Source organism: Metopolophium dirhodum, chromosome 4 (assembly GCF_019925205.1).
Source record: "Metopolophium dirhodum isolate CAU chromosome 4, ASM1992520v1, whole genome shotgun sequence".
Taxonomy (NCBI): Eukaryota; Metazoa; Arthropoda; class Insecta; order Hemiptera; family Aphididae; genus Metopolophium; species Metopolophium dirhodum.
In genome coordinates this window covers 31,866,707-31,881,349 of record NC_083563.1, presented here as the reverse complement: position 1 = coordinate 31,881,349, position 14,643 = coordinate 31,866,707, and the positions used below count along the sequence as shown (strand labels likewise).

The following is a 14,643-nucleotide window of genomic DNA, read 5'->3' as shown; positions in this document are numbered from 1 at the left end:
TCTTAGTATTTAAATCGGCATTTCTAAAGGTTGATAATAATACAATTATAACATTTCATGGTTGTTAACATTTTTTGTATACTTATATTAAAATGTACCTATGCTGGATGTTAAAATTGTGATGTCTTATATACAAATTTAGAAGTTAATAAAATGTGATACCTATGTATAATATATTGTATTTCAATTTTTTTATTTAACTATAGTAAATTACACAACTAGAATGTATATTATTATTTCTTTGATTTTTATTTATTCGTATAACTCAACAATAAAGTAATGACAATATAGACTATAGAAAATTAGAAACATAATATTAATAGATATTTATGGCCAATTTTTTTTTGATTATTAACCATAGGGGATTTATTGTTTATTGACTTATATAAGCATTTTATGGCTTTATTTTCTAATAAAGAGCTGGATTTAATTAAGTTAATTAAATAATTATAGGGTAATGGCATAAAAACCTTGGAAGTCTATATAGTTTTACTATACAGGAAATTAAAACTAAGAGTCTAGAAAACGCAAAAAGCCATTTTAACAGTTTGAGAATTGATTAGTAAGAGACTTGTGTTGTATACTTGTATCCTCGTTTTCATTTAAATGACTCACTAAGTAATCCAGCTAAATTTTAAAATAACAATTTGTTTACTATAATACAATTTTGGGCATTTTAATATTTTAAACATTGTAGATAAAATAGTAAATATAAACTATAAAGTATAAATAAATATGATTATAAATGTTATGGTATAAGATTTTGATTACCTATTGAAAAATAATGATTTACATTATACAACCCACACATTAGATTTTTTGGTCATTTTCATTTCACACCTAACCTAACCTAACCTTGGAGGATAAGGTAGTCGTAGTTTATGAAGCTTTATAAATCAGTCTTCTTATTTAAAAATATGAATAATTTTATCAAAATATATAGGTAGAAGTTATTATACATTTATTATAATAAAGAATAGGAATGATAAGTATAGGCGTTTTTAAATAATGAATTACTATTAAAATTATTACTTATAGTATTAGCCATTAGGCACCAGGTACCTACTACCTATAGGCCATAGTATACGGAAAATAATTGTATGATGTATAACTATATTTGTAAACCTAAGTATGTAATACAAAAGTATTCGGCCCACACACGAGCATGTTCCTTGGGCCCATTATCTTCTTGAAGAATAAAAAAATAAAAAGTTTACATTTCGATCAAACATTTTCAATACATTTTAAGTCATCTCAGTTATCGGCTACCACCATCATAGTATTGGAAACACAATGGAAAACTTTACAACGAAAGTTTGTTTTATACTATATTATACTATCACCACACACTATTTCAATACACCGCAGAACTGCTTTAGCCTGCTAAAGTTTTGGTAGCGCAATTAAAACACCTCCTTAAGCTTCAATGAACGATATGGTAGCTTATATAGGCAGGTGGTACCTATATAGTTGAACATTTTATTTCACCGCAAAATGTTACTTATATAGTATGTGAAATATGGTTATACGTTCATCTGTGATGTGAATTAGGTAATGTGTATACATACTACTAATACCTAAAAGAGTTATAAGGTAATTAATTACTATAATTATCAATCAACACTAAATACATTATTTTAACAAACTAAATAAAAAGAAAAAGAAAAAGAAAAAGAAAAAGAAAAAGATATCTACAACTAAAATGAAAAAGAAACACCGTGCTTTTAGCGTAGTATGGTAATTCTATGAACCGTAAAATCTGTCAATTACATTTACCTATAATTATAGCATACAGTTGTCGGATTAAACCGAATTCTTTCCAAAATCCTTTCTCTGTCATTCTTGGCAGATTTTACAGTACATAATGCATACGTCTTATACAACATACATGTATAATATTTATGCACATAAAATGTAAATACAGTGAAACCTGTTTATAACGGACAGCCACAGCCACGCGTGACCATCAAAAGTGTCCGTAATAGACAGATGTCCGTTATATAGACAGCTTTCTACCTGTTACAATGGAATATAACCTAACTTTTTACCGGGACATTATCCCATTGTCCGTGCGAGATGGATGTTCGCATCTAGTCATGTCAGGTATGTGTTAAGACAGGTTTCATTGTATGTTATTATTATATGCGTGTGTGTGCTTGTATATATACAAATAAAAACCAATAATCGATCGAATACAAATCACAACGATCGCGTGAAAACCACAGTGTCTGGTGATGTGTCGCAATTATTATTAGGTATTTCTTGTCTTGGCATTTACCATATGTATACTTAACGGTTATTCGGACGACGCCGCTCTATGCAGCAAAGCGAACCGACACGTGCAGTCTCTGGGATGTACGTCCGGCGACGGAGGTGAATATTTGAAACAATTGTCCAAGATGCAGCAACTGCTCTGCTGTTATATGTAAAAATAAAACAGAAAAACACACGGGAAAAATAAGCAACCATGTTCTATAAGTGCCATGCGAAACGAACCTGGAAAGGGCAGTCATGCACATTCAACTTGTAATGTCAATTTTAAAAGTATTGGGTAATCAGTTTTATTTTATAGTATGGCAATCGATGAAAATATAAATTAAAGTGAAAGTCATCACCCACCGTAGATACCAAATACCAATCAACGGTATATTTACTAAAGTTATCTCATTAATATTGAACCTACAGTCGAGGAGCTTACCAAAATTGGATGTCTTCAAAAAAGATTCGTTTTTTAGTATAAAAGAAAGTTACTTAAAAAGTATACTACTATAGTAATAAAGAAAAAGATGTTACAATAATTTCTCAATTGTCCATACATACAACTGATTTGTTTTAGGTCCTTGACAACTTAATCATAATATTTAAAAAAAAGGAAAAAGTAGGTACTGCTTTTTTGTACAATAGGTGTCAAGTGTACCTTATCATTGAGAAAGTCACCGTAAAGTATGTGTTAAATTTGAATTCAATGATAAATTTTATTGATAATCAATGCTAAGTAATTATTTTGAGCGAAGACGGTCTGTTATCCTATATTTTGATGATATATTTATAATATGTATATTATAGTAATTGATTGTACTATGTATTAGAATACGGTTAGTCGAAGTTTTTTTTGCGAAATAATTGCATTTGAAAATGTCATTGCGTATATAAAATATAATAATAATAATAACAAACCATAAAAGTTTCAAATTTCAACAAAATAAATTATTTTTTACTCTCAAAATTCTTTGTTAGGTCATCCGTTACAAGTTGAACAATACGCTTAAGTAATAAGTAAACATGACATGGATAAGTAACAGAGTGAAGAGGCCTCCCCGTAAAGGTACTTCATAAACAACAAAATAACTAAAATCATTTTTCTTCGTTTAAATATCTAATTTCATACAAATTTTAAGTTCAAATTTGTGAAATAAATTGTCTATATATTTTTCAGATTTTTTGGTGTCAGTTCTAAACTTCAAATCCCCTTGTGTAATCATGTGTAAAAATCGTGCCGACGTGTTTAATGAAAACTTATGAGGAACCTTGTATTAAATTGTAATGCTTTTTTACGAGTGAAATTTTTTATATGTGTAAAGAAAAAACTTAAAAAAAAAAAAATAGAAAATGTCAAACGTCTATAAATAACTCAAAGTCAACATATTTTTTAAATTATACTACGTATAAAAAAATGTAATACAAACATTTGGTGAAAATTTCAAGTATGTACGGTTATTTGTTTAAGAATTACAACAAACTAGAGAATCGATTTTGTTGAAAACTGATTTTATGTAAAAATTCTCGTTTTTTCTTAATATTTTGTTTTTCTCAATTTTTTAGGAAAGTACTGAGAAGTTTCTAAAGTACTTATTAGGTTCACTTTCCTAACAGAAAAGATGCTGAAATGAAAATCTAAGCATTTTTTCTTCTATATATAAAAACACACACACATCATTGTTTTCGCTCAGAATCTAAAATATAGATCTAACTGAAGTAAAGTAGAATACCTTGACTAATTACTATTATGGTTTGACATCTGATATTAGAAAATCGAGCAAAATTAAAATTGAGCGGTATTAGAGTCCAAGTAAATAGTATGCTTGTGTGATAATTTATTAAATGTAATCATTAAAATATAAATTATTATAGGTACATTATAGAAAAATGCCAAAGTCACGAACCGGACTAATGATATGATAAAAGACGCAATACTGATTCTTCGAAATTATATAGAATTGGAGACCAATAAAGAAAAATGAAATGCATTTTATTTTTTTAAGATAATAATATCTAATATATAAAATTCTCGTGTCACAGTTTTCGTTGCCATACTCCTCCGAAATGGCTTGACAGATTTTGATGAAATTTTTTGTGCATATTCAGTAGGCATGAGAATCGGCTAACATCTATTTTTCATACCCCTAAGTGATAAGGGTTGTCCAGAAAAAAATAAAAGAAGTGCTCAAACAGGGATTTTGATAATTTATGGTAGAAATAATTGTTTATAAATGGTTGCTAAGGTATTGGTTATATATATATAAAAAAAAAAAAATAATAGATACAAAATACAAAAATACATACAATCCTCAATTTTCACCCTTCTACGATCAACCCTTATTATTTAATAGCCATTTTAGTAATTTAATCATTTTTCCTTTTAATCTGCCCCTTCGCGTTTTATTGGCATTGCTCACCGTACAAAACATACATTATGTACAATTTTCAACGTTACTACACTTGATGCATAAACAATATGTATGGCAACGAAAACTGTGACACGAGAATTTTATATATTAGATGTTTTGTACAGTGAGCAATGCCAAGAAAACGCAAAGGGGCTGATTTGAGCCGCAGTACAAGTAAAGCTCGAAACTTGCGAAATAACAGATCCGGAAGAACAGAAGAACAAATCCAGCAACAAAATACTGATGCACGTGTCAGAATGGCGCAATTGCATCAAGAAGAGCCAGAAGATACACGAGCTGAACGCAATGAAGTCAGAAGATTAGAACAACGACAATCACGCCGCTTCACAGTCAAAAGACGAAGAACAAATGATCAACAACGACAACAGGTACATCGAGCATTTATATCTGACGTACAGCACGGCGGGGTCCGCGATCTACCGCAGGTAGATTGCCTACCTGATATTTTAGATAATATACTGTTGTGAATCAGAATTTTTATTCCGGGCAACGGAAAAATTAAGATAAATTTTGAACACCATACATCGAATATTAAATAACCAATTGAACAAAGTTCGAGACATATAGAGTTGATACATTTAACGGGCAACGAAGTGCACGGGATCAGCTAGTAATATATACAGTTTGTTTGACACTATACTTTACAAAGGTACTTAAGCTTCTCTATTGTAGGCTGTTAAAAATCTAAACAGTTGCTAAAGGACTCAATTTTCACGTATAATTTTATACTACCGGTGAATAAGCTAAATGTTACACATTTTAAGAATTATTTTGTGTCATAAAAAATACCTAGTGGCTTGTGCGTGGAACTCCAATGGTACCTTACATAAATATGTTTTGATAAGTTTATTTTTTAAAGTTATCATTTATTTTGACAATCTTTGATCATTCGGAGACGTTCTTTAGAAAATCAAGACGAAAGGAATTGGTACATATACATGAAAAATTAAATTCTCTAAAAATGTATTATTTATATTTAAAAAACTCAGTTTCTTTACAATAATATTTTATTATGTGGTTTTAAATAAATTATGATCGGAGTGATAATTGTAATGGTTTTATAATGCTAATATTGGTGTTTTTGTTTGGCTGAAGACACGTTTCATAGAAGCAAAAACACTTTAAGTGTATGTAGTTTCCAGTAGAAAAACGGGTCTATAGTTGGTTCTTACGGGGGTCAAAGGTATAACATTCCTAGTACACGATTACAATGAAAATATATTAGATAAAAATTTAAATACATAGGTAGACATGATTGAATTTCTCGTTTTTAGGTATTTTTCACTGAATAAAACACAGTTTAAAAACACTCTCCTGAAAACCACCACATCATTCTTATTTTCTTCTATTGTGATTTATATATTAGTGATTTCAACAAATGTACAAGTTAGTCTAATAAGATACAGATAAAGTCGTATAGTTTTTTAGCAGCTCTGTATTTATTTCAACTAAAAGTTGAAACCTATAAAATTGAACTTTATATTATTTACATAAAACTCTTGTCTCATCGCACTACTATATTGACGCTGTTAAAAGATAATTTATTATTTACCCTAACACAGATACTCTTAATAAAAGATTCAAATGTTACGGTACTCTAGGACTGTTGTGTACATACACACGTCATAGAAACGTTATCATAGAAACGTTCTACGGGGTACAATTAAACACGCGTATTAAACTTGTAATTCAAAGGTATTAACATTATACTTGGTATAATCAACTATATTCGGTACTAAAATAATAATTATTAAAATCAATAGTAACCATTTACAAACAAAAATTTCCATTGTAAATCTCAAAATCCCTATTTAAGTAACTCCCCAGGCAGGACTTCTTATTTACCTTTTTCGCAAAAAATGTAGCCTATCTTCTTCCCCGAGGTCTAATCTATTTCTGTACCAAATTTCATCGCAATTGGATGAACGGTTTAGGACTGCATAAGGAACATAGATATAGCTGGGTAGAAACATTTGTTGTATTTTATTTATATAGATATATTATATACAGAGTGTAACCGAAAAAAACTGACAGATGTAACTAACCAACTAAGTAATAACTTTTATTCTTATTCATTTTTTAATAACATTTTAAATTCATATATTATATTATTATTATAATTATAGTTAATTAAATATTAAGAAAAATATTATGTTTATAAAAACGAAAGTTATTACAAATATAGGTAGTTAATTAAAATGTTTAGGTATTTCGGTTACACTCTGTATATAGAAATACACTTTGGTATAAAACAAAACATTTTCATGGAATTAAATAACCAGAATTTTTTTTAAATTAATTGTACATCGTTTTAGGAATAGGTACTTGTATTAAATACTCATATTTAGAAATTGTCCGTCTTGCTGGCTTGAGCTTAGCCACCTCTTATTTGTGCCACTGCAGTATATCCACATACACAATGAATAAAGTAGTAGAATTCACTTGTATATTATTATTGCTAGTTCCATAGCAATAATAATTCTGATTAGTAACGTTCAATTTACGAAAATTATGAAAACCATGAGTTACCGTATTGAAGAAAAATATGTAAAAAAAAAATAGTAAAACGATCATAAAGTTTAATAAGTAGTAATTACAGATTTTAGTGATGACTAATGCAAACAATTGGTATATTTATAAATATATATTTTCAAATTGTTTACAAGATGTTAAGCTTTATACTGAATTTATATTAAAGTGTTATAGGTACTTACTACAACATACTACATAATATATGTATAATAATTCATACGTCATACGTAAATAAAAATTATATGTATGGACATATTTCATATTGCACACAATATTAACTTATTATATAAAGAGTCCCACCAAGTTTGTCCTCGGCAATGACTGGTTTCTAACATGACAATAACTTTTGTTTCAAAGAATTTGTTATTGAATTACTACAAATTTCCTTAACAGCTGAAATTCTAATAATTATGTAAACATAAGTTAGTTGATTAGTTATTGAATCGAAACAATAAACTGCCATCAGAAATAAATATATTTCTGGACGAAGTACAACATGTCTAATAAAGTAATAAATATGATGTAATTTGGCAACGAAAATGCCTATAGTCATATTATAATGGATTTCGTGTACGGGAAATGAACGATCTAACGCATGAATTTGAAATTTAAATAATTTACTGATTATAATAAATAATGGGCTGTAGTTAAAAATGTATACCTTGGGCTTACAATAAATTATACGTACATATAGTTAAAAACGTAAAGAATCGCGACGAAAAATCTCAATTATTATGATCGTACTAGTTTCCTGGTTTATATGAGTATACAATGAAATATAATCTTAAAATTATTTATTATGTCCTATTGCTTAATGAAATTTGATATGTTCAAATTAACTGTTCTCTCAGTTAAAACGACTATTTATAGCCTTATAGGTATACATCAAAAGAAAACATGTTGTATAGGTAATTGAATAGTAGACAGCATAAATGTAATTAATTAATTTAGTTTCAATTAAATCACACGTGGATTTTACCTCAATAAGGAGAATAGTAATTTTATAAAGCCAACAATGGTAACCGTGGATACGAAAGTTGCGACGGACAAACACAGCGGCAGGCATACTGAGTATTTGATACGAATTATGGATTTTATTTGATTATTGAAATAATAGTAGTCTTGTTCTTCATAATATTTTTACAGTTATAAATTGAGTTTGGATAAAATGATAAAATGCAAAACTAAAAATGTTATAAAGATAATAAAACAAACTGGTAGGTAATGTTAAAATAGTGTATGTTTATATATAATAGAATAAAGGGCCTTCCGTTCAATGTGTAGGTACATCAAATATTCAATATTATATCCATGTCTCATTGATAGGCGTGTTTAGAAGAGTTTTGCAGATATGGCCAAGATAAATTTTATTGGGAAGTTCCCTTCGTTTGACATAAGTTGCCCCGCCACATAAAAAAAATCTAAAAAAGGTGGGTAAGTGGATGTCGCTCTATTGTACAGTAGGTTACAAGTGAGTCACTGTAATGGATGGTGTTAAATTTGAATTCAATGATATAATATCATTGTATAAGAAAAACGATTCTGAGCGAAAACGGTCAGTCAGTCTATGATATTACTAAGTATATTTGATGATATTAAGGTGAATAAAGTAATTTATATATAAGCTATTTACGTGGAACCTTGTTTTAAATTTTTAATCCTTAGCTACAAAAGTTGAACATTTTATAAATTTTTAACTACAAAATAATTATTACATTTTAAATTTGATAAATGTTGTCAAAATTTGAACTTTAAATGCTTATAAAAAAAATTGTAACTATGGATTTTTGATTTTTTTCATTTGCTTTGAAACAATAAACTATTAAATTTTCAAGCTTTTTGAACCTACAAATAAAATTTTATTGATATTTATAAAAAAAAAATGAAAACTGAAAATGTCCGTAAACAGCTCAAAATAAGTCAAAATATTTGAAAATTGTTATGGTGTATAGAAAATGGTAATATAAACATTTAGTCAACATTTCATGTACCTACGGTCATTTGTTTAAGAGTTGCACCAAAAACCAAAATCGATTTTTTCGAATACAGATTTTGCGTAAAAATTCCCGTTTTTCCTTAATTTTTCTTTTGTTTTTCACGTCGCTTGTGAAAACTACTGGGTAAATTTTTACTTTTGACCCCCCAAAGTACCAACTAGATTCACTTTCCTATCAAAAAAGATACTGTTGAAGAAAATCCATTTTTACTGTTCTAAAAGGTGATGACAGACACAAAAATTAAAAAAAAAAAAAAAACACATCATTGTAAAATCAATACATTCATCGCTCCGCTCAGAATCTAAAATTAGTTTCTAGTCAATTTAAATTTTCTGATCTTGTTATTGTTATAGCCAGACATAGCAAATAATATTATTAATATATTGTAATATAATATTGTTATGGATACAAAAAAAAAAACATTTTAAAATACAGTTTTGAATTATTATATTATTATAATATAAAAATGGTTTGAGTAAAATATTATTAATATCAGTTTTACTTTTGGTTTTGATGTTTTTTTTCATGAAGGGTATCGGCCGTTTCTAATGTTATTTGCTCACACATTTTTCGAAACGATGTCAACCCTTGTCCCTACAATACCTCTATGACACAAGAATATCATACATATATATTATCACATTTCACTGTCATCAAAAGTGCCAAGGTTGTTATTATGAAATTTTATCGATCTCAGCTTATGTACACGATCGAACACAAGCTATATTTATAACAACGTCGTGTGTACCTTAATATCCAAAGCTGGTTATGACACTAACAAGGGACAAGGATAATATCAGTGAAAATACCCAGTGGTACATCTGGTCAAATTTGTTCATCTTGACAATAAAGATAATATAAGTCGAGAAATATTTGGCAAAATAAATTTTTTAGTTGTTTGGTCATAAAATGTCATCGTATGAAAAATATGAAAGTTAAATATATTTTACGGTTAATATGTATTAATTATGTACCTGTTGCCTTATACATTGTACAAGTATAATATTATTATGTATTATTGAATCAAAAATAAAATTATGATTTTAGATTCCTGAAATTACTGCTGTTACCATCCATAATTTACTGTTATTATAACATAATATAACTAGGTATTTAAAAAAAAAAACCCTGATAAATTACTGAGGTATTGTAGTTAATCTATAACTTAAATTTAAATATATTTACTTCATACTTGTATTTCTTGAAACATAAGCTCTAATGATTTATTTAATGTATTTATTTAGTTAAAAAATTGTGTTTTAACTTATTACTATTCAATTGTTGTAGTATTTGTTGAATGGAATTCATAATGTTTTGTAAACAGTCAAGGTTTATTGATTTAGAAAAAATACATCGCAGTTAGAAAATTATTGAATATTAAATAAGTTTTTTTTTTTAATATATTAAATTTAAAATGTTTCAGCATATTATTAAATAAGTTATAATAGAATAATCAATGGTATTACATAATTTAAAATAAATACACACATTTTTGTACAATAAGGTTTCTTTTTCTTCGAGTTCTTAAAAATGTGTACATTTTTTAACCTTAACAATTTACTATTTTATGTAAATTGTTTGAAAGATAAATTATCTTTTTGTGAGTATATTAAGGTAAAATCAGGTTAAATGTATAACAAAAATCGTCAACCATATTAAATATCATACAAAATACTATAATTTTGATATTCATTCAGTAGGTAAGTTAAGAATTCAGTATATTATTATTTTTCTTGTTTAATACAACTCATTAAATAGTATAGGTAGGTAAATAAGGTTTCTTTTTCTTCGAGTTCTTAAAAATGTGTACATTTTTTAACCTTAATAATTTTCCATTTTCTATTTAGTTGAATATTTATTTTTTTTTTTTTTTATGAAGACTATCCAACATCAGATAATATCACTCCATTCAACATTACAAACGAGGTAAGGGTTATTGCCTGCTGGAATTTTTATTTTCCTTTTCACATAATACGGTTAGTTACTTAAAAAATATCGTGATCCTCGGTCTCTCTGGTGACTAATGGTATCCAACAAAATTTGTTGTACTACATTATGTTGACACCCGACTTCTATTACATTTCGGGTCACTGTATTTAGGTTGATAAATTAAAAAAAATAAACGATAGTAAATAGAAGAAAAGAATGTTCAAAAATCAAAATATTTTCACGTGCATCACACAATTTAAATGAGCATTTAGTATTTTAAAACGGAAAATATAACACTGACCTGCGAACAACAAAAACTTGGTCCTGTTGGGTTTTGGCACGAGTTGGTTGTATTACATGCACCTGTTCCGGGCACTTTGAGTTGTGTGTCTTTATAGTCTGGTTGATATGGTATAAGCATCCTAATTTTACCCCATCGGTTGAAAAACATTATTATAGCGCCGACCCAGACCATTAAGACCAGCACTACAATAGTAATTTCGATTCCTCGCACCTAAATAAACATAAATAGTTAAAACTTGTAGAGTAGGTAGTAATATTTTAACATCCACGTCATATTATTGTGAATATCATAACATTCTTATTTTGATTGTCCATAGTCTTTACTTAATATTATAAACATTTTACACCGAAACTACTGATGACGGGTTAATTTATCAAAGTAAAATACGTTTTTAGTAAAGTTAATTTATTTTTGAATAAGTGATAAGAAACCTTATTGAAATTCATTTGAAAATGTAAAGACCACTTAATTATTTACATAATTCATGTGATTAATGGTTAGGTGCTGCGTATATTTTCATAAAACTTTTGTATTTATTATTATTTGTTTGTACATTTTAAATACAACTTAAATTTTACCATAAATAATAAATACTATTGACTCTCGTCTCGCAATTATCTAAGACTGCATTCACCTGTTGTATAGTTATAATGATATGATTTATTATAATTTTACTTCATTTAAATTTACTTAAATTAACAAATAATACTCATAAAATAAACCAACAAAATCGATCCACGATGTTGATTTATCCAAATAGACTACCTATCTCGTATAACGCCGCGTGATTATAAATATTCTATTGCCTATAGAAATGCATTAAAAAAAAATGTATAAAACTATTGAGTTAAAAGAAAAATTGTGGGGTGGTATTAACTGAGAAACACTGGTCAAAAAAAACCTATTCAAAAACTACTGTCAATCTTGCCGGGTGTTTTAAAGACATACGTGTTTATTTCAGTTCCAGACAATACTTGTATCGAAGAATAACATTTTTTTTATTAGGATAACTGCTGTATACTTATAATATACCAAATGATTAAAGAACTACATATTTATGTTTAACTGGTATACATACTATTTTAGTGATATTTATTTAGCAGATTTCGTGCTTATAAGTTCAAAACTGTAAAAATGTATATTTATTGATATAGATTGTAGCCTGTAGGCTGTAAGTAATACGTTCAAATGGAGAATTAAAACGAAAATTCGGTAAAATGTGATAGGTTACATTCATATATATGAAAATATACCATAAGGTACCATAACGTAAGTATATCATAAAACCATGTGAACGATTACAATTATTGTAGTTATTAATTAATATGATTATAAATGAAAATTAAACTAATGAACGAATTGTAGGAACTGATTATGAAGATAATTATAAGTGTGGAAATATTAAACATGAGTAGACTAGGGAGAATAATAGCATCTTCAGCAATTTATCTACGCATTTGGAACAGAGGAAAGATGGTATGATAAATAAATAAGAAGAATTTATATGACATGGTAGAGACGATTTCTGAAGGTTAATGTTCGTTTGACACAGCTTCTGCATGTGTTTTAATTTTGGGCTGGATATGAGCATCTGGAACCTAAAATAGCTCTTAAAATATATCGCAAAAACAACTATAAATATCCATAAATTAGCAAAAAAAATCCGTTATGACATCATAGAATTCAGAACTGTGAGACAAATTTGTATCTTACTCAGGATGTTTTAAGATTTACCAAGAAAAAAAAATATGCAAATGCTATAGCTTCCGAGCTATGGATATAATATTTATTATGTATTATAGGTTTATTTATCAGCTTAATTTGATGCTTCGAAAATGTTATTTCACTTACAATTATTTTTTACCATCATGAAGTTAATCTATTCTATATACAGAAAAAAATGACTAGGTATTTCCAGTAAACAGTATTTGTATATGACATACTTAGCTATACTTTGTATAATTTACTAACTAATATTATTATTTCAGTTGTAATTATTATAGATAATGTACTCGTAAATATAATATAGGTATGTTTTTATAATTTTCATATTTTTATAAACTTCTTAATAGAACAAACGTTGAATTAAATTAATACCTGTACATAAGGAGGGGAAGTAGAACCTTCTGGTGGTACTGAATGTCCAACACCACCTACAACATCCGGTGGTGATATATCAACATCACCACTAGTATTCATCTGTGAATGTTGAATATCTGGCCACGACACACCTTTATCTAAAAAAAATGTATTGAATAAAATAATAATAATTTTTAACATTTGTTAAACAATTATGAACAAACAATAATACATTTACTGGATGATAGGTCTATATTAACAATTCTTTTTGACAAGTAATTTAAAGTTAGCTTTTTAAATTTGAAAAGTTAACACATAATGTTAATAGTAGTACTTTTTAGTACTTTTTATAGGAAATTTTAAAGGAAAATAAGTTTTAAAAATTGAATAAAGCCACGAAGGTGTTATTTTTAAAAACAATCTGTAGTTTGTATACATGGTAGTATGTATTAATATACTTAACACAAAAAATAGTTACATAATATATTATTTTGATTTTTATTACGTAATATAAAATGTATTCCTATTTCCTACATAATAAATATACAAACGAATGTACGTTTGCATGGGGCTTATAGACTTGATTACTATCAAACCTATTTTTACCAAATGTTGCACTCATATTCCTTGAGACTCAGGGACGGTTTTTTGCTTCATTTCTCAACCCCTAGGGGCGAAGGTGCTCAGGGTGGATCACATGTGAATTTCATTTTGTTTCCCGAAAATTGAATATCATTTTGTTTATATATAGGTTTGCCATTAGTTATAAAAATAAAAATTTAAAAAAAAAAATAGTGTGCACTAATCATTATCCGCGATGAGTTGCTATGGAATTTTTTTTTTGTTATTAAAAGAAAATAATATTAAATTTATTGTTTGTTATTCAAATGTACATTTTACATCAAAGAGCAATGTCCGTATGTTTGTAGCTTATAGAATAAAAAAATACTCTACCAATATTGACAAAAATGTCATAGATTGTTTTTAGAGATATCAGGAAAATTTAGAAAGTAGTTTGAACCAGGTTCAAAGATATACCAAGTGATATATCTAATTGTCCACAAGTGGATGGATCTTAGTCAAATCAGTTCACAAAGCTAGGTATATCGATGCT

General features: G+C 27.6%; 1 protein-coding gene across 4 annotated transcripts in view; it reads right to left on the bottom strand.

Annotated features, from left to right (window-relative positions):
- LOC132943407 (uncharacterized) overlaps nucleotides 1-14,643 on the bottom strand; it is a 68,999-nt gene that overhangs the window by 9,447 nt on the left and 44,909 nt on the right. For all 4 annotated transcript variants that reach the window (XM_061012388.1, XM_061012391.1, XM_061012390.1 and 1 more), the window contains exons 5-6: nucleotides 13,548-13,687; nucleotides 11,448-11,660 (exon numbers count right to left, since the gene is read on the bottom strand). In XM_061012388.1, the coding sequence (XP_060868371.1) occupies nucleotides 11,448-11,660; nucleotides 13,548-13,687 (353 nt within the window). The remainder of the gene's footprint in view (nucleotides 1-11,447; nucleotides 11,661-13,547; nucleotides 13,688-14,643) is intronic.